Here is a 19,428-nt window from a genome sequence, read left to right as displayed (position 1 = left end):
AAGAATAAAGAAAGAAAAGAAAAGAATAATTACTCAATCATATTGCACTCGCTTTTTTGTTTTACAACTAAAAAAGATACCACTGGTTAATGATGGATGATATTTATTACAGATACGATGAAACCTGATGGTAAGGTTCTTATGATTCAATATAACGTCTTATCTGTAATTCCACGAAAGAAGTCTTGATGTTAAAATTGTGCGGTGGTCAGACTCCTGGGTTGATGAGGATTATGATGTATCTTCCAGGTTCTCGTTGGTTACAGAAACAGTTCTCCAGAAAGTTAGAGTATAAGAAAAGAAAATCCTTTCCTCCACAAAAGAAGTCTTGATGAAAATTGCGCGGTGGTCAGACTCCTGGGTTGATGAGGATTATGATGTATCTTCCAGGTCCTCGTTGGTTACAGAAACACATGTGTCAATAATGATACGATCGGCTTAGAAAGGTACGACGATAGGTTAGTTAAAAACAAATCCGTCCTTCTTGCTACATGGCGTCCGCTCGAATAACGTTCCCCACACTCGACCGACCAATCGAAGGCACAGTTCAACAACAAGCCATGGTAACCCGAAGAAACGATCCATGGCGGAATCCATACAGTGAAAACACGTTGCCTGCTGATTGGTGCGTGGGTGGGCCAGAGGTCATTATTTTGTGTTTTGAAAGCAGTACTCATCAGGATTTACCTGTGTCTGGTTTACCTGTGCTGCAGTACCACTCATAAGGAGTCCTTTCATGTCTGCCTTTTCCATCAGTCGCCCAGCAACTCCTTGATGAGTGACTGCCTTTGCTGCGGCAACTTCTGCGGACGTGTGCCTTTCTACTAGTCGATGCCTATTAGATCTGCTTGCTGTGTTCGTTCTCGGCTACTTCTCGTTTTAATGGAAGACATTTGGCTTTCTTGGTTGTTTTTCGACATGTTTTGCATAGTCCAACCTTGCGGACTGGTTCGACTTCTTTTGGACGCAGTAATCGTGAATGCAAAAAAATCTGGGAACCAGGAACAGAAAGACGTGAGAAGGAACACACCATTCTACTCGATCGTTTCTCAAGACCTCTGGCTAATGTTTCTTGTTCGTCTTCTTCTATCTTCCGCCACCTCCTCCTCCATCTTTTCCTCCGCCAACCTTCTTCTCTACCGTCCTTCTCCTCCTTCTTCTTCTTTAATAATTATCCATATATACGGTCCTACCATTCTTCCTTCAAAGCCAGTTCAGCCGTGAGCACACTCAGAGCCTCTGAGACTAGAACAAAGGGGAGCTTCTCCTCCTTCTCCTCCTTCAGAACATCCTTGTGTTTCTTCCATTCTTTGACGTTACTGCACAGTCCGAGTGCCGAACACTCTGATGCACATACTCGAGGCTAGTGCTTCGACAAGTCAAGATGATGTATCATGGCCATTCACTTTACTTTGAATCAGTCTTACTCGGTAAACACGGGCAACTCTTGTTTCGGCGATAGCGACAGCTCAATCACATACCCCAGAAATTGTGTTGTTGTTCTATTGCACATGTTGCCCTGCTGATCAATGCTTTGATTAAACTCTTCGTGAGCCTCAGTGCCGCAGAGTTATGGTCTGCATGGTCTGGTGTGGCCTGGGGTGCTCTGGTCCGGTGCCAGACACACGCCTTGTTCCCCATCACACAGTGTGAATGCATCACACGGGTCTCTGATCAACGCATTCTGCGGTGGTTTGCGGATTCCATCATTGAACAATCTTTGTCAGAATGTCTGGTTTGACTGATTCCTGGTTTCTGACTTGTTTGACCCTTTGAAGCGGGCGAGCAAAAACAAGTTTGCAGAAATGTACAATAAAGCACACTGCATGGCAATTAATCGTGAGCTTTGTATGCCTTGTCTTTTGAAGCATGACTGCTTTCAAGTGACAGATGATCGAGCATCCGCCCCCTCCCCGCCAACTTTCCTCCCCTATCTCTGTCTATCTGTCTGTCTGTCTGTCTGTCTGTCTCTCTCTCTCTCTCTCTCTCTCTCTCTCTCTCTCTCTCTCTCTCTCTCTCTCTCTCTCACAAGGACAGATTGTAAGAAAAGGCGTAGCCTTAAATCTTAATCCTTGTTAAATAAAGTTCAATTCTCTCTCTCTCTCTCTCTCTCTCTCTCTCTCTCTCTCTCTCTCTTTTTTTCTCTCTCTCTGTCTCTGTCTCTGTCTGTCTCTCTCTCTCTCTCTCTCTCTCTCTCTCTCTCTCTCTCTTTCTCTCTCTCTCTCTCTCTCTCTCTTTGCACTAATGCCGCATGGCAGTTCTAATCACTCTTAATAGAACGCAGAATCACTGGTTCATTCGTGGGCATTATGTTTAGGAAACGCCAATTAACGTATTTTAGGAAACACTAATTAACCTAAATGGGACAAGGGCATAGGACAAACGGTTGAGGTCCAGTACATGACTTAGTAACTGTTGTAAAGTGGACAAGTTGTCAGCCCTAAAATTGTACTCAACTTTCCGAGGGGGGGGGGGGGGGGGGGGGGGGGGGGGAATCAGATCTACTTTGAAAACACGTAATAATGTTTGAAATATGATTTGGAAAATAATTCATTATATTTATTGATTTATTTCTGTATTGTGATTTCACCTGATACTGCTTCTTTCCCAAACTGTTGACGGTTCTGCCTGTCACGGCTAGGTGGGTAGCAATAATTGCCAAGCAGTAATAATAGGAGGAAAACTCACAGAGACTTAATCAGTTCCTTGGCAAACTCTCTCCCTTTTTTCTGCTGCTGCTGCCGCTCCTGGGATCTCCTGGCAGCGGTCCAAGACAGTGGTGGAGATTAACTATGTCTGAGATTCCGGGCGAGTAAAAGAAGAAAAAGAAGAACAGGCTGCAAGGTTGAAGCTAGGTGCCTGAGATAAGGAACATAAGAAGCTCTCTGGTGTAACTCGGTCTCTTCTTTTCCATCTTCTTCCTTCTTCGTCTTTTTTATGTATACTTCTTCTTGCCGGGTTGGTGGTTGCCACTTGTTGATATGGGACTAGCTAAAGATAGATGCACCTAAGAAATGAAGATCTCGTCTTTTCCATCTTCTTCGTCTTTTCCATCTTCTCTGCCTTTTCCGTCTTCTTCTTCTTGCCGGGTTGGTGGTTGCTACTTGTTGATTTGGGACTAGCGGTTTATAGATGCACCTAAGAAATTAAGATCTCGTCTTTTCCATCTTCTTCGTCTTCGTCTTTCGTGTCTTCTTCTTCTCAGTTTTCTTCTTCTTACTCTTCTTCTTCACTTTTTTCGTCTTCTTCTTTTTGCTGATTTGGCTTGGAGGCTGCCACTTGTTGATTTGGGACTCGCTGCAGACGCAGGCGCCTCGAAAATTGAAGAAGGTGTCTTTGCCAAAAATATCTGCAACAGTTGTATTTTCCATCTGGCGGGTGCTTTAAAAATTAAAGGTGATGACTCTCATTGTGTTGCCGGCAACGACGGCTTTTCCTTCTACTTACAGTACGTTCTGTTTTTTGTTGTCTCTTTAGCAGCTGTCTTTAGGTTGAGTCACTCTTTAAGCTTTCCGGATCGTTGGTCCTACTTTGTCGCACTTTGCTTGGATTGTAATTAAACTCCGATTGTGCAGTCCAATGTGTTTCACACTAAAGCACAGCCAATTGTGTTTGCCTATGCTTTCCGATGGGTTTTTGTTCTGAGAGTGATGTGTCTGACACTTACATAGGGTATTGTTCTGAGAGTGGTGTGTCTGACACTTGTACTTACAGATTCACTCAATATCGACGACTGAGAGTTCTGCTGCTGCATATTTTACTTGTGCTTTTAACTAGAGGAGATCCATTTTCAGTTGACCTATATTTTTATGCCATCTCTAATGGATTTCAAACTTTGACGCGTTATGTAAGCCAACCCCTCCCCAGTCCCCCCCCTCCCCTTCCGGCATACTCCTCCCCCATCCTTCTGCGGACGACTTCTCAACCTTCGCCTTGCTCATGGTTTTTAATCTCAGCCAAAAGCGGATTTTCTTGTGACGCCGCAAAGAGGTATTATTGGTGAAGTGAAGGTTCACAGCCTTAGGTTGGTTGTCTAGGGCGATATATAAAGCAAGGTACTTTACGCTTCCGTGTACACGTTTGCTGAACAAACACACGCCCTCTTCATTTGGCGCTGAAGCAAAAACATGTTTCTCTAAATTTAAGGCAGAAGTAATTGCCTTGAAGTTTGGTTTGAGTGCGTCACAAATCGTGTTGTGTTTTGCCTATACTCGTGACGCTTCCTTCTTCTTCTTGCTTCTTCTCCTCCTGTCTTCTCCATACCCCGTCCCACTTTAAATTGTTGTTTGTTCTTTTTTCTCACCTCATATTTGCTCAGCCCTAGTTCTCTGCCTGTCTTCCTTCTGTTTCCTTCTTCAGTTCCAGGTTGTGCTTTTAATCTTCAAGATGGAACACATGCAAGCAGGAGGGTGAAAAAGTAGACGCTTGATTTCAAAGTAATGGGGGCTGGAGTGGAGTGGAGTTAAAATGTGTGACCTTGTTTAAACGTTCTGGGGTGTATTTTTAGTCAGCAAGATAGCTTGAGCAGCAGCCGGAAAGGAAGCACATGGTGCTATTTTCTGTCCCGAGCCAGTCATGGCCCTGGCATTCAGAGAGACTGAGAGCGTTTTACCCCCGTTTGCATAATGGCGCGAGGGTAATGGAAATTCTGCAGGGAAATGAGCTTTCCTGGCTTAGCACTTTCTGTGGTTGTATGGTGCTTGCGGATACGCTGAAAGTGGGGAAAGTGATGTGTGGATAGTGAAATTCGGAGAGGTGGTTGTAATGCTATTTACGGTGCGGCACGAGCTGAGAGAGAAATGAAGGTAGTCTTTGATTCAGGCTGAAGTTAAGGTACGAAAGTTTTCACTGGATTTACCTGGACACAAAAGACTAGAGGACGTTACCAGTAACTTGACTTGATATCTCTATCTCCCCTCTCTCTCTAACTCATTCAGTCTCGCCTTCGCTCTCTCTCTCTCTCTCTCTCTCTCTCTCTCTCTCTCTCTCTCTCTCTCTCTCTCTCTCTCTCTCTCTCTCTCTCTCTCTCCATTTGGTGTCTTGTGCATTTGTATTCCTGATTTTTAATGTTTGATATCCTTCTTTTGTGTGCAGATCCAAGGTTTCCAGACGGTGGCAAGGTAGAGTTTGTCTTCGGTCCCAGTTCAGATGTTCCTGTCTCAGGTAAGTGACCAAAGTTTCCTCTTCGCGATAAGATTCTCTCTCTCTCTCTCTCTCTCTCTCTCTCTCTCTCTCTCTCTCTCTCTCTCTCTCTCTCTCTCTCTCTCTCTCTCTCTCTCTCTCTCTCTCTCTCTCGTGCAATTGGCCATAATCTAGGTTTCTGTACTAACAATATCAGCCTTGTGATGCAGAATGTGAATTGACAGCACTTGTCTGTTTTGTAGACCACGGCTAACTTTTCAAGTGTAAGCGAGTACAATCTCCGTGAAACAGTAACGCCAACCACAAAAATATATCATCAGTGTCATATCTTCCAATAAAGATAATTTCACTCAAAGTCACGTTTCCTGTGTTTATCCTTGGTCTGGCTCGTGGCCCCGACTTTCGCAAAATGGCATATATTTTCTGGTCTGGCTGTGTTTGATCTTACTACACCCAAGTACAGTGGGATTTTCCACGGAAAATAACCGGCAATTTCCCGCGGTAATTGCTCTGACGCTGACAGTTGCACAGTGACCTCACATTTAGTTCCCATGCAGAGGACAACGAGTGAAAGAGTGAAACGTCAGCTCTGAGATGGGTAAATGTCAGGTGACGGTTAGAGTTGCTTTGAGAGCCACAGGCAGAACAAGTTTGCCATCCTCTCCCCCTTCCAACACTGCCATAACATTTTGGTTCTCTCATGGTGTTAACTTTGAGTTAACTGCTTAGGTTTGAAATGTCTGTGAATTACATTAGGCCAAAAAAAAAATAGGTCTGTTTACGGTAACCCGACCGACCCTAGTTTTTTCGCGCGACCCTAGACTTTTTTTTGGCATTTGGGGGAAAAAAAAAAAATCTTGGTTTTTTGGCAAAATAACTTAAAAATATGGGTTTTTTGGAGAAAAAAAAAATAATAAAAAAAATCCCGACCTACCGACCCTATTTTTTTGGCCTATGTTACCGTAAACAGACTTTTTTGTTGTTTTTTTGCGTTATGTTGATTGCCGGTTTCTTTTCATGTTTGCTTGTTTGTTGTTTATTTGTCTTTTCTTTTTTGTTTCTTTTAAATTGTTCTTCCTTTCTTTCTTTCTTCCTTTCTTTCTTTCTTTCTTCGTAAATCCTGGGATTGGGGGGAGGGGGGGGGGGGGGGGGGGGGGGGGGGGGGTGGCGGAGTAAATGGAGGTCATGACAGGCACTTCCCAAGGGGTTTATTTTCTGTATCAGATTTGTTGTTTCTAATCTCTTCATTAATTTTGTTTGGGCTTTTCACAGTATCCCTGTAGTTGTGCTTGTTTCAGACACCAATTAATACATTGAATTTCCTGTGTGCAGTTTCTGGGTTCAAGTCTGATGTGACGGTACCAGTTGATGACAATGAGGATTCTTTGACACGTTCAGATTCTTATGAAAACTTCCACAAGGCTTTGGCAGCAAAAGGATTAGAAAGTGAGTTAACTCATCCTTTATAAAGTGATTTTTTTTAAATAAAAATAAAAGCCTCTTTTCTGTTTGCATAAGGATGTTGCTGGTAATAGTAATTGTCAGCTAGGTCTATTTATTGGAAGCATTTTAACTGAGAGTCTTTCAAGCTTGTTTCTGCTCAGTCCAATAACTGGTTTGTAAGCAAATGATAAACCTTGGACCTTATATGAGGGTTTGTACTTTATTCGCTTTGTGCCCTGTATTGCCAGCTCAAAGCATGTTCATGTTTGACTTATCTTTTTTAAAAAAAGGCTAAAATAACTTTATCATTGTTTGAAGGTTGCAATCAGACAAATATTTCTGAGTAATGTTGTCAGTGATTGCTTTGAGATTGAAAGTTGTGAACTTTGTGCTGCTTGCAACACCTGAGCATGTGTAAGTGTGAATTCTTTTGGGTTTCTTGTATGTGAAGCCAAAGACACTATTGAAATTATTAGTATTCAGATCGCAATAGCGAGTGCCATTTTTTCTTTCATTTTTTCTTTCACTTTTTTGCTTCATCGTTTTGTATAGTCTTTTTTTCATGATCACATAATAAGACATGCAATGATCACGTATTTGATGAAACATTCAGAAACATGAAGTCACTGAGCTGCATTGTATTGCAATTATTATTCAAAAAGTATTTAACTTTCTCAGTGTTATCATCACTTTTTAACTGGGCTATAATATACACCTTTATAATAATGGATTAGAGGCATCTGTTTTTGTTGGAAGGGAAGAGTTTATAATTTTGTCTTGACTGGTTTGATAGTAGTGAGCAACGCTTTGTTTCCAGTCTTGTGTTTTCTTTTCTTTTTTTCGTTTTGGTTCCATTCTGTCTTCCCTTGTTTTTTGCCTGGCACTGCTTCTGTCTCTACCGCCCCCCTCACTCAATGTCGCACCTGTCCTCACCTGCCCATTCCAGAGAACGCCAACGTGGTGAACGGAGTCTCTGCCCAACAAGACAGCAGAGCTCACCTTGCCCACACTCAGGGCCCGTGGGACGGCAGCCTCTACGCCACTGTCAACAAGCAGAGACGGGAGAACCTGGAAGTCACATCTACGGGCTTGGTGCATAACGGACCCTCCCACCTGCCTAACGGTTCTCTAACCTCCAGCGTTGACTCAGGTGCTGCCCGCTTATCTCCCTTCTTCTTCTCTCCGCTCCGCTCTTTTGTGTTTTCTTGGCTATTGGAGTTGTTGGTGTAGTACTATTTTGGCTCTGCATCATGACTCATACAAGATATACTGCTGACAGTCCTGCCATAAACGTATAACTGCTGCGCTGTGGAAACATGTTTGTATCACTCGTTTTTGTGTTTTTTTTCTCGTTAGAAGCTGCATGCTGATAGTCTCTACTTTCACTCTTTGGCTACTGTTATAATTACATCGGTTTTTTTCTTAGTCAAGGAGAAGGTTACTGCTCTATCTTTCTTTTTTGTTTTTGACACTGACAGACATCCATACCTTCTGTCTCAAACGTTTTGCTTATGTAGTTTAGTAGAACACACCATGACAACTCCAACAGAGTTATATCTTAGCACTTAAGTCCTGTACACACACACAAAAAAAGTCAATTTAAACAAGAAAACTATTTCAGCGGAAGAAGTCGTATTCTTGCAACAGTACTGATTTGAGGTGTAAAAAATCATTTCGTTTGACACACAGTTGAAACGCATGGGTGCAACTCTGCTGGCTACACGCCGGCAGCTGGTTTTTGGTTTCATCGGCTGCCGATGTTTTTGTTCCAGGAGAGTGTTTTTTTGGCATTTTAAATACTAAAAAAGCTGGACCCCAACTTTTGCCGGTTTTTGGAATTTTCCAGGTTGCACCCATGGAAACGACTAACTTACGCAACATTCTTCCTCAACAAATTAGAATCCCAGAAAGTGGATTTTAGCTTGAAATTGCTATGGATCTTACGTATCATAAGTCATCAGCAGTATTTAAGTTTACTCTTATAAATGAGGCCTAGTGTTAAATAACTCAAGTCCATTTCCGTTAGGTGTCTCCAGTAATATTGTTTGTCAAGTTTGTCATAAAAAAGGCTTGCAATGTAAAGTCCACAGTTCTGTCAGATGATTGTATAGTAGTGTTATAACAAATGAGCAGTGCACATAGAGAACAATTTCAAGGTGCATGCTTTAAAGTTAAACATGATATCGTATAACGAAAAATGTATCCCAAAGCAGGATTGAATGTTGAGCAAGATGAAGCACTTTAATTTAGGGTTTCTCAGTCACTCAGTGACCCTATCTGAATGTGGTGTCTGTGTCTTAGTTATATAACCATCAACGTTACTGTGCAGCTTGACCTCTCTAACACTTGGCAATTAGAACGTCACTGTCTCCCTTTCCCAGCAGAGATGCCAAGAGTTAACACACTTTTATTATTATTGGGTATATACATCACACATGCACACTAAGTAGTGCCTTATTAATTTGCAAAGGTTCAGTTGGCCAAACGCATTAAATCAAAGTACTGATGGTAGTTAACAACAAGTACTCAGTACTTACTGATTGAAAGAAAAACAAACTCTGCTTCCAAATAATTCTAGACTTGGTTTGTAGGTTCATTGGGTATATACATCACACATGCACACTAAGTAGTGCCTTATTAATTTGCAAAGGTTCAGTTGGCCAAACGCATTAAATCAAAGTACTGATGATAGTTAACAACAAGTACTCAGTACTTACTGATTGAAAGAAAAACAAACTCTGCTTCCAAATAATTCTAGACTTGGTTTGTAGGTTCATATGAATCGAGTTAAGAACAGTCATTAAGAAAGATAAAATAAAAGGCGTGGTTCTCAGAAGAGAAACCATTTTGTGTTTGTTCTGTGTTAACATTGTCAAGGTAGAAGAAAACTGATATTATCATGCAGCTGCAGCATTTGTCATGTTTACTTTCTTTTCTTAGTCTATGCTTGAAACAATGTAACTGCTTCACAGATTATTTCAATCACAGTTTTTCTAAAAGCAGTAGTGAATAAAGCTTTCAGTTACGCTTCTTTCCTTTGCTCTGGCTTTTGAAGTGGGCTTTTAGAGGCATGGCAAACTCTTCAATTATGACAGCACACACAGTGTGTATCTGTTCATCCCAAAGAGATTAGTGGAACATGATGAGAGACCATGGAACTAAGGGTCTGCCTTTCTGTTTGCAGGCTACGCAGGTCCACGAGATACAAGCTACGGATCACAGCAACATCAAGCAGAGGCATACTCCTCTAGCCACGCATCACAGGTGCACCAACAAGTACAACAACGGAAACAGCACAGCAATTACAACAGTAGTACTTTAACACGGAACACTGGTGCAGTGGTTGACGACACGCTCAACTACAATTCTGTGCCTCGTCAGCAGGCGTCTGTGCCCCCGCTCAATGAGCGCTCAGAGCTGGACGAACTGCTGAACAACTTGCTTAGCGATCAGGTGATTGTCACCAGTCCCACAAGTCCGCAAAGTCTGCCAGGGCCTAGGAGTCCGCCAGGACAACTAAGCCCAAACACAATGAGTGGGGCAAAGACTGTGACGACCACCACGCGCACGTACTCCACATATTCGGGCACAGACAGTGGTGCGGGGCGGGTAAACCCCTCAGACAAAGTGTTGATTCAGAGGGCCGAGGTGACCTACAAGGTCCCCGGCCAAGGAGAGGAGAGACAACATTACACTATCGCCGGGGAGCCGCCGGAACTGGAGAAGCCTCGGGTCCCAAAAGGTGCTTTCACTTACACCCCTACCTCCCCCAACTCTATGTCCCAGATTGATCAGTCACGCACCTTCCAGACGTTAGAACGTGACATGAACAAGAGTGAGCACGTGGTCAGCCACTCTCTGCAGAGTCAGCAGAGCCCCCCTCCCCGCATGAACACACTGCCGTACCGGGCCGACTACGAGAACCGCTACAACAGCTTGGAGAGCCAGCAGTACAGCACCCTAGACAGTGACCAGGCCTCGTGGTTGCAGCAGCAGCAGCAGAAGCTGCAGAGGATGAAGGACGGCCGTGACTCTACCGGCAGGACAGAGCAGGAGAAGCAGCTAGTTCAGGAGCTGAGGTCCGCTCAGAATCGCTACTACAACAAGAGGGCACTCAGCGAGGCCGAGGAGCAGGCCATGATGGATTCCTATCATCAGCCCGTGCACAACGGGCCACTTATCCCGTCCTCGGCGCCCCCAAGCTACGCCCCTCCCCCGCGAGGGTTTGGAGAAGAGACCGGTCACTTCAACACCTTTACTCAGTCGCAGTACGCAGAGAGCCAGTCGTTCGGGAGCAACAAGCCCCCACCCTCCCCCACCATGCAGAGGTCGACAGCCTCCATCCCCGTGATGCCGCCCGCACGCTCTAGCAGCAAGGACTACATGAGGTCAAGATCCAACAGCAGCAGCAACACGTGGCAGGTCTCCCCACCCGCCTCCCGCCCGCTGGCCCGCCAGTACTCAGACACGCTCTATGACCGCGATACTGGGCCCAACTTGCAGGCGCGGCATGCCCCTTCATCCTACTCCACTCCCCCTCACTCGCCTAGAGCTCGCTCCCCGACGCACGCCATGGGACCGACGGCAACAACGACGTACACAACGTACAGGACGATCCATAAGGATGTCCGTGATGAGCCCATGATGCGTGTACAGCAGCAGCCCATTCAGCAGGCCAAAGTACAGCCCCCTGTGCAGGCCCCTCCCCCTCAGCTACCACCATCAGCCCAGCAGCATCACAACTACATCACAGAGGTCTTTGTTCATCGGGTAGGAGGTAAGCTGGCTGGCTTTGATGACTCTGTGTATGGTATGTTGTGAAGAGTAGTGTTGATGGGATTGGATTTACCCCTATGGAGTCTGATAGAGCTTGGATGATGTAAGGCAATGCCCCCTAATAGAAAACAAGCTAGACCTTTCTTACCTGATGTGCACATGCATGTAAGAAAGGCAGAGGTGAGTGTGTGTCTTTGCCTGTTTCTTCTGTGCACTTGTGTGTCTGCATGTGTGTGCGCACATGCTACATTTTATGTCTAAGAAAAGAAACCTGAATAACAACTTACAACCTATCTGTCACAGGTGAGAAGCAAGGCCGCGACAGGACAGATGGCACAGACGACAACACACAGCTGGACGACCTCTCCCGGTCACTGCAGGCGGCCACCAACTCCATCTTGGAGGATCGCGTCAGCAGCACAGTGCAGCCGCAGCAGCTGCAGCAGCAACAAATGCAGCAGCAGCTGCAGCAGCAGCAGCACCAGCAGCAGCAGCACCAGCAACAGTCGTTCCAGCAGTCTTGGCAGGAGCACTACCAGACTGTGAGTAGCGTTCGCGTGGAGCAGCGCCTGGACCAAAAACCGCCCCGCATGCCTTCCACTAGTGAACCTGCTGGCAGTGCCTCCCCTGTGTGGGATAACGTCTATGTATGTTGTACTCTCTAGCTGCTTTATACTTGCACGTGTGGCTGAGAAGCAGACTTTCCCTTAGCAAATGTTGAAAAAAAAGTGGTAACAGAACATTCTTACCCATAAAAAACACAGACTTAGGGGAAATGGAAAATACACATGAATGCCCACTCATCAATAAATAAATAAATAAAAATAACTGCACATTGGAGTTGCAGTCCATGACTACAAAAGAACATTCTTGAATTCTATGACGGTATCTGATATTCAGTATTGTGAAACCATATCTAATATTCAATAATCATACAGGTATTACTGGTAATCATTAAATGGTATCTGCTTAGTCCTGGTTTTTCCCTTCAAAAGTGTACACGCTGATGATCGGTTAGTCTGTTTCTCAGTCACGTACTTTAGAAATGGTTTGGAATGCCACTGTGCCATTGGAAAAGAAAAACATATTGTTTTCAATCTGAAAAACAAATTGTTGTCCTATTTTGCAGGATTTTAGTATTTGCGGTTCACCTAATTTGCAAAGTATAAAGAGCAGTCAATTTGTAAGAAAGAAAAAGAATGTGTTTTGAAAATGAAAATGGTATAGAGACCCCTGCCTTCTGCATACACAAAAATATATTATTGTTTAACTCATTCGCTGCGCGTCGGAACTGGAATTCCGACACCTGTGTTTAGCGTTGGCTGCGTGCCGGCACTTGAGTTCCGACGGATATCACGAATTTTTAACGGTGTAAACGGTCCTGCTGACCAAGGGAAACAACCCCTGCAATGAACTTCTATCTGTCTACAGTGGTACCATTCACTGTAAACAGTTCCTTCCCTTAAATTGTTGGGATTAATAAAAATTTTGTTGACGGTGTGCGACCCACGTGTTTTGACTTTTCCAAGATGGCGGATCGTTCTGCTGAGACGTAGTAACTTGAAAAGAGTGCTAGAACGTGTTATTCAGTACGGTTCTGATCTTGACCTCAGTGATGATGATAGTGGAGATGATATTTTAGATTCTGGTGACGATTTTGTGCCAATGGACGATCATTTGGGTGATGATTCGGGCAATGCAAGTGTCGATCATGACATTGTGTATGATGAACCCATGACGTAGAAAGTTTTTTTGTTTAGCTTCAAATTGGATATTTTGCGTGGATATGAAGACAACAAAAGGTATGTACTTTCAAATGTTTCATATATTTTCTAAAAGAGTAAGTTTCAAACTTTGCAAAAACATAAGGTATGTAAGGTTATCTTGTGTTGTTGATTTTTAATATTTTTTTCAAAATGGCTCTAAATCGCGCGTTGGCAGGGAACACAGGGGAAATTTAGCTGCGCAGCGAATGAGTTAAATGAGATCAAATGTATTATACCCACACAGTTATGACACTTCCAAAGGCACAAGTATGCATCCGATCAGCTATTTTATTGTTTGTATTTGTGGGGACAGAATGGTTACACTGAGAACAGTCCTTTGCCAGTTTCCCAGTTTTTGTTTTGTTTTTGGCTCTCGGAAAACAGTAGCAAAAAGTCATGCAAACGTTTTAATCACGCTTAAAACTTCAGTCAAGTTCACACACTAACTTTTAAAGGCCTATCACATCATCAATATTTTCTGAGGACAGAACTCAGGTTGGACATGTCACTGACATAGGAGGTAATGAAATTAAACTAGAGACTTGTTGTCCCAAGCGGCAACAAGATCCCATTGGAAACATTATTTGATGATACGCTTCTAAAACCAACATAATAGCTAGTGCCTAATGATGCATATATACAGTTGGACCCACAAGGATGAAGGAAAATCTGTCTGATAAAAATATGGTTGTTTGTATAGCACACTAACAAAGTGTATATCTGATGTTGACAGCTTTGTGCATCAAGGGAGACAACCTGCAAAAATAACCCACTGCAACTTGTAATAATTTTACAGAAATTTGCATATTTCAAACATCAGCTTTATTGCAAGCATTATTGTGTTTCCATGAACTAATAAGACTCTACAAGAAGAATTAATATCTGTGTTGAAGCATAGGCTGCAGACATAAAAGGCTTTTGCTTCTAATTTGAAGTTTTTGTGCATCAAGGGAGACAATTGGCAAGACTGGCTTGATCAGTGCTGTTATCAGTGTTGAAAGAAAATGCATGTTTGAAACACCAGAATTATTCAAAGGCAGTACATTCAACAGTCAAATATGGAAGAAAATTGCCGCTTTTGTCCCTGTTCTTTGCATAAGCTTTATTTAAAACCTGCTTGATAGTACCAAGCAAGATTGATTTAGTTAAATTTAAGTCTTCTTTTTATCAAAAAGGAAAAATAAAAACCACAAAAAACAATTGACCTTTGAAAGTAATGCTGGTGCTTCAAATTTTATAGTTATCCACCCATATTGATTGTAGTTTATATGAAGTTATATATATATAATATGTAAATGTTATATGATACATGTAATATCCTTTTGAACAAATATCTGTATTTTAGTAAAGTCGTTTTACTTGCGCCTGAAAAAGTATGTATGGAAACTGCAATGGAACTTTGAAACCAGCTTCACCATATTGATGTTGTCTTGGTGTAATTATTTAGAGTGCCTTTGAGTTTGGTTTGTGTTCCTTCTTTTTTGTTCTTTTTTTCTGTTGCATATCAGGAGATCTATTTATTACACTATCGTATGCTGGTATATTGTGGCCTAGTGTGTAGCATGAGAAGCATGAAGTTGGTTTTTTTTTAGTCCCTGTAAAAGGCATGCAGATGAGCTGAATGTAAAGTGTAGATGGACCCTGTGTACTGGATTAGTCATGAACTTGTCATCATTACCTTTCTTTTTTTTTTATCCTGTCCCCATTACAGAAAAGGTTACACATAATGTCCTCTTTGTTTTCTTGTTACAGTCAATGCACAGGGATGAAGTGTTTTAACTTTTATTCTCCCCAACCAATTTGTGATACATGTATCTACATGGTAAACAAAAAATTCTGATTTTTAATCTCAATCAGATGAGCAAAATTCATTTTAGTGATCAAGAGTAGGTTTGAAATTAGATACAGACCCGTATGTGGGAAATTATTATTGATCCTGTGAATGTTAACTATGTTATTTATGTTGTTTGATTTTTTTGCGTGGTAGGGGAGACATTTGAAATATTAAACAGACAGCATCATGCAGCATTAGAACTGGGCAACAATTGCCACAGAAATTTAGTATTTTTGTCATAGTATATTTTAAACTATTCACAGACCTGTTTACCCTTACGATTTTGGCGTAATTTATTACGATTTTCTGAAAAAAAATACGCCATTCCGCTATCCGTGTCAAGACTACGATTTTCATAAATTAAAAAAATGTAAAAAAAAAAAAAAAAAAACATTTTATTTTTTTATTTTTATTTTTATTTTTTATCTATTCACATGTTTGGCATTGTTTTTTTCAATGGCAAAATGGGGTGAAAAAGCACAGGACTGACCAGAGATCATGTCTGTCTGATGAGACGCTGGAGAGCCTTATTCTAGTGGTGAAGTCTCGCCCTCACTCATTCGGCAAGCGCAAGTACAGTAGAGAAGCGCTTGACACACTGAAAAAGGCCTACTACGAGCAAAAGAAAAAGAATCAGTGATGCATGTGCTTTTGATGTGATCTTCTTTGAAATTATGATGACTACAAAAACTGACTGATGTGTGAATGATGGATATATGTGCATGATTGCGTTTCGCAGACACAGTTGTCATGTGCGTTGTAATTGGCGACGAATGCTGGATGATTACTATGTTTGTGCCAGGATTACTATTTTTGGGGCTGAGCATTACTCCAAAACACTTATGGGGGTAAACAGGTCTGTATTCAGTATCTTGGAACTGAACAGTGACATTTTGTTTTAATCAGCCAGGGAGTCACTTTAATATCTGTGGGAAGTAAACTGCAACAGCAAATAGCCAGCAGCTACTCTATACATTTAGGATAGAGACTTTGAGTATGTACTTTAAGAGATGCATGTGTTCATGGCTGTATGTGTGTGTGTGTGTGTGTTGTGTGTGTGTGTGTGTGTGTGTGTGTGTGTGTGTGTGTGCGCGGGCACGCATGTTAAGTTTAAGGCTCACAGACCTTATGGAAGAATATTTCATATTTTCCCCTTCACAGAGTCAGGTACAGAAGCAGGAGGCACCGGCACCCAAGCCAGTGAGCGTGATAGAGGAGGATCGAATCACGCTAAAACCCATCGGTCCAGGCATGCAGACTCTGGAACCGGAGGCCACTCACTCTTCCACTAGCACGCTGAACCGTGCAACCACCCCAAGCTTCCCAACGTCACCAGGTAAGGCTGCAGCATTGCGCCTCTGTTGATCAGTTTCTGTTGTACAGTGGAACCCCCTTTTTAAGACCTCAAAAAAATGGAGAAAATCATGGTGTTAAAAAAGAGTGTTAAAATTGAGGTTGTTTGTTTGTTTGTTTGTTTGCTTAACGCCCAGCCGACAACGAAGGGCCATATCAGGGCGGTGCTGCTTTGACATTTAACGTGCGCCACACACAAGACAGAAGTCGCAGCACAGGCTTCATGTCTCACCCAGTCACATTATTCTGACACCGGACCAACCAGTCCTAGCACTAACCCCATAATGCCAGACGCCAGGCGGAGCAGCCACTAGATTGCCAATTTTAAAGTCTTAGGTATGACCCGGCCGGGGTTCGAACCCATGACCTCCCGATCACGGGGCGGACGCCTTACCACTAGGCCAACCGTGCCAGTTAAAATTGAGGTAAGTTTACAAACATGAGCAGAGAACTATAGGGTCGTAATAGGGGTTCCACTGTATGTCCTTGAGTGATCAGATTCCTGCTATTTGGTGTACAGTTTCAAGTTGTGAATCATAATAGTCTTGTCTTGTGATTCCTGTTTTCCTTGGTGTTGTGGGTGAAATCTCTGTGCTCTGTGATTATCTTTGATGTAAAGTCACTCCAAATTCTGTTGTATCCCTAGCCCTTGTTGGTTATTGGTGTTTCGTGAGCTAAACTATTATTAAACATTCCCTCTATTCTCTCTGGGTAGCTGCAGTACTTCGTTTTTAAACCAGCATTATCTTTGTGTTGATAGTTATGATCACTTTCTCCTTTTTAAAACTGTTATTTCTAAATATGTTATTTGTTGTTATTTTTGAAAACAGTAGACAGTAGTGTTTTTGTGTTCATGACCTTTTTCTCATGCACATAAGCATCCTATGCGGGAATTGATTATTTTATGTAACGTCTTTAGGACAAGTGTCTGTTAATGATTTTTAAAGAAAATAAGTATTCCCTTTACGCTGTCAACAGAAAGATATATTAATTGTAGAAAATAGTGAATATGAAACTAAACCTAAGTGTACAATAACTTGTGTTCAGTACAGAAATCATCAGAGTAAATATTTGTTTGGAACTATCAGTGTAACTGTAATTAAGAGAGTTGAAAGCATGGTGTTTGAAATAATAGAAAGAAACAGCATGGTAGAAACTATACTGTTTGCTGCTGAGAAGTTGATGGAAGGCTGCCTAATTTTGTGACATCCGATGACTAGAAGACTGCACCTGTGATTATTAATTAAGGTTGAGCATATAAAGCATTACTACTTGGTTAGTATAGATGTAACTGACAGTATTAATCTAAAGTGTGATTGGAAAGAAACGTAGTGTTAATGTGTGTTGTAATTTGACCCTGAACGGTTGTAGTCGTGTGTGATAGCATGGTGTAACATTGTGCATGTTCCCCTCTCTCCCACAGTGACACCTCCCTTCCCTGTTTCGTCGAGGACTATGCACGGCGCAACAGGTAAATAGAAACCCAGTGATTGCATTTTCTCACTTTTTTTTGTGTGCTCTTAATTCAACCGTCCTTTTGACTTAGTTTGTTTTTATGGTATTTGGTTTTACTTTTCTCTTGACTGGGGTTTGTTTTGCTAGTTTTTTTCCTTTCTGTTTCCTTTTTTCTCAACGTTGCTTCTTTTTCATTGCATTTGTTTTTGACCTTGATTTTGTCCCAGGTTAAGTGGTTTAAAGTTTTGCTTCATTTGCACATCAAACACTGGACTGATTTGAAAAGATTACTAGTCTTATTAATGAAATACAGAACAGCTAATAATGTTGGTACCATTCATGAAAAGTTACTGCAAAAGTAAAACTCACTTATTCTTGTCAGGCTCAGATGGTATTTAAGCAAATTTGTCTTTAACATAAATTATATTCTGTATTGATGCTAAGTTGTTAAATTCTGCTTATCATAAGATATAAGTAAGAAAATATCAAAACTTGTGTTTGACTATACAAAAAGATTAGCCTTATTTGTGTTGCTAGTTCTGGTAATAACAACTTTTATTTAAATCATACAGTGATGCGGTTATAGCAAAAGGGCAGAAAGAAATAAGAATCAAGCTATTGAAAACGAATAAGTTCTCTTCTTTTCAAAATATGTCAGTACATTTAAACACAATATCCTGTGCTCAATTGTACAAATATTTGAATTAAAAAATTGCAGAGGAGAAGAGTTAATGCATATTGAATTCAGGTTTCTCAGGAAAAAAAACCAAAAATGGCCAGTGTATGTGTAAAGTCGTCATATTTGCATGCTGTTGCACTTTCTCTTTCCTACATTTCAACTTCCAAAGTGAATGCGAAGGATGAATTTGCATGGCAGAACACCTTTTGATATTAAGCATCTGGTTTCAAATGAATGACTATTTCTGTTGTTTTTGTTCCATTGGTCAGTTATGTACTAGAGGAGATGTCTCATTTTATTTGTTGGTCACTTGGAATGTTTTGGTGAATGTTTGCTTTTATTGAAATAGATGCATGCTTTGATAACAGTTTTTGATTTGATTTTCTTCTCTCACTCACATTGAAACATTTTTCAAAGGCTGGTTTATTTGGTGGAAATAGTGTGCACTTCTATGTTACCTTGCATTTTCAAAGTTCAACAATTCAAATTTACTCAAGACTTAATCGTCTGTTTGCATTTTTCAGGGGATGGGAGGGGTGGAGCATAATGTATCATTGCTTTAGTATCCCATTCCTGAGAAATGTGTTTTGCTTTCTACGGCGCTACTGCATTCTCATCCCTTTTTACATTTAGTCAAGTTTTGACTAAATGTTTTAACATAGAGGGGGAATCGAGACGAGGGTCGTGGTGTGTGTGTGTGTGTGTGTGTGTGTGTGTGTCTGTGCATGTGTCTGTGCATGTGTGTGTGTGTGTAGAGTGATTCAGACCAAACTATTGGACCGATCTTTATGAAATTTTACATGAGAGTTCCTGGGAATGATATCCCCGGATGTTTTTTTCTTTTTTTCGATAAATGTCTTTGATGACGTCATATCCGGCTTTTTGTAAAAGTTGAGGCGGCACTGTCACACCCTCATTTTTCAATCAAATTGATTGAAATTTTGGTCAAGTAATCTTCGACGAAGGCCGGACTTCGGTAT

The 19,428-nt window shown here is 41.8% G+C and overlaps 1 protein-coding gene across 19 annotated transcripts in view; it reads left to right on the top strand.

Annotated features, from left to right (window-relative positions):
* LOC138958726 (tensin-3-like) overlaps positions 1–19,428 on the top strand; it is a 321,810-nt gene that overhangs the window by 287,476 nt on the left and 14,906 nt on the right. For 15 of the 19 annotated variants that reach the window (XM_070329989.1, XM_070329990.1, XM_070329992.1 and 12 more), the window contains 7 exons: positions 5,095–5,163; positions 6,475–6,588; positions 7,532–7,735; positions 9,770–11,362; positions 11,665–12,008; positions 16,123–16,297; positions 17,738–17,785. In XM_070329989.1, coding sequence (XP_070186090.1) covers positions 5,095–5,163; positions 6,475–6,588; positions 7,532–7,735; positions 9,770–11,362; positions 11,665–12,008; positions 16,123–16,297; positions 17,738–17,785 — 2,547 coding nt within the window. The remainder of the gene's footprint in view (positions 1–5,094; positions 5,164–6,474; positions 6,589–7,531; positions 7,736–9,769; positions 11,363–11,664; positions 12,009–16,122; positions 16,298–17,737; positions 17,786–19,428) is intronic. The other 4 variants (XM_070329984.1, XM_070329988.1, XM_070329985.1 and 1 more) reach the window with 3 other exon arrangements.

This window comes from Littorina saxatilis, linkage group LG2, assembly GCF_037325665.1.
Source record: "Littorina saxatilis isolate snail1 linkage group LG2, US_GU_Lsax_2.0, whole genome shotgun sequence".
In the NCBI taxonomy this organism is placed as follows: Eukaryota; Metazoa; Mollusca; class Gastropoda; order Littorinimorpha; family Littorinidae; genus Littorina; species Littorina saxatilis.
This window is presented reverse-complemented; position numbering and strand designations above follow the sequence as displayed.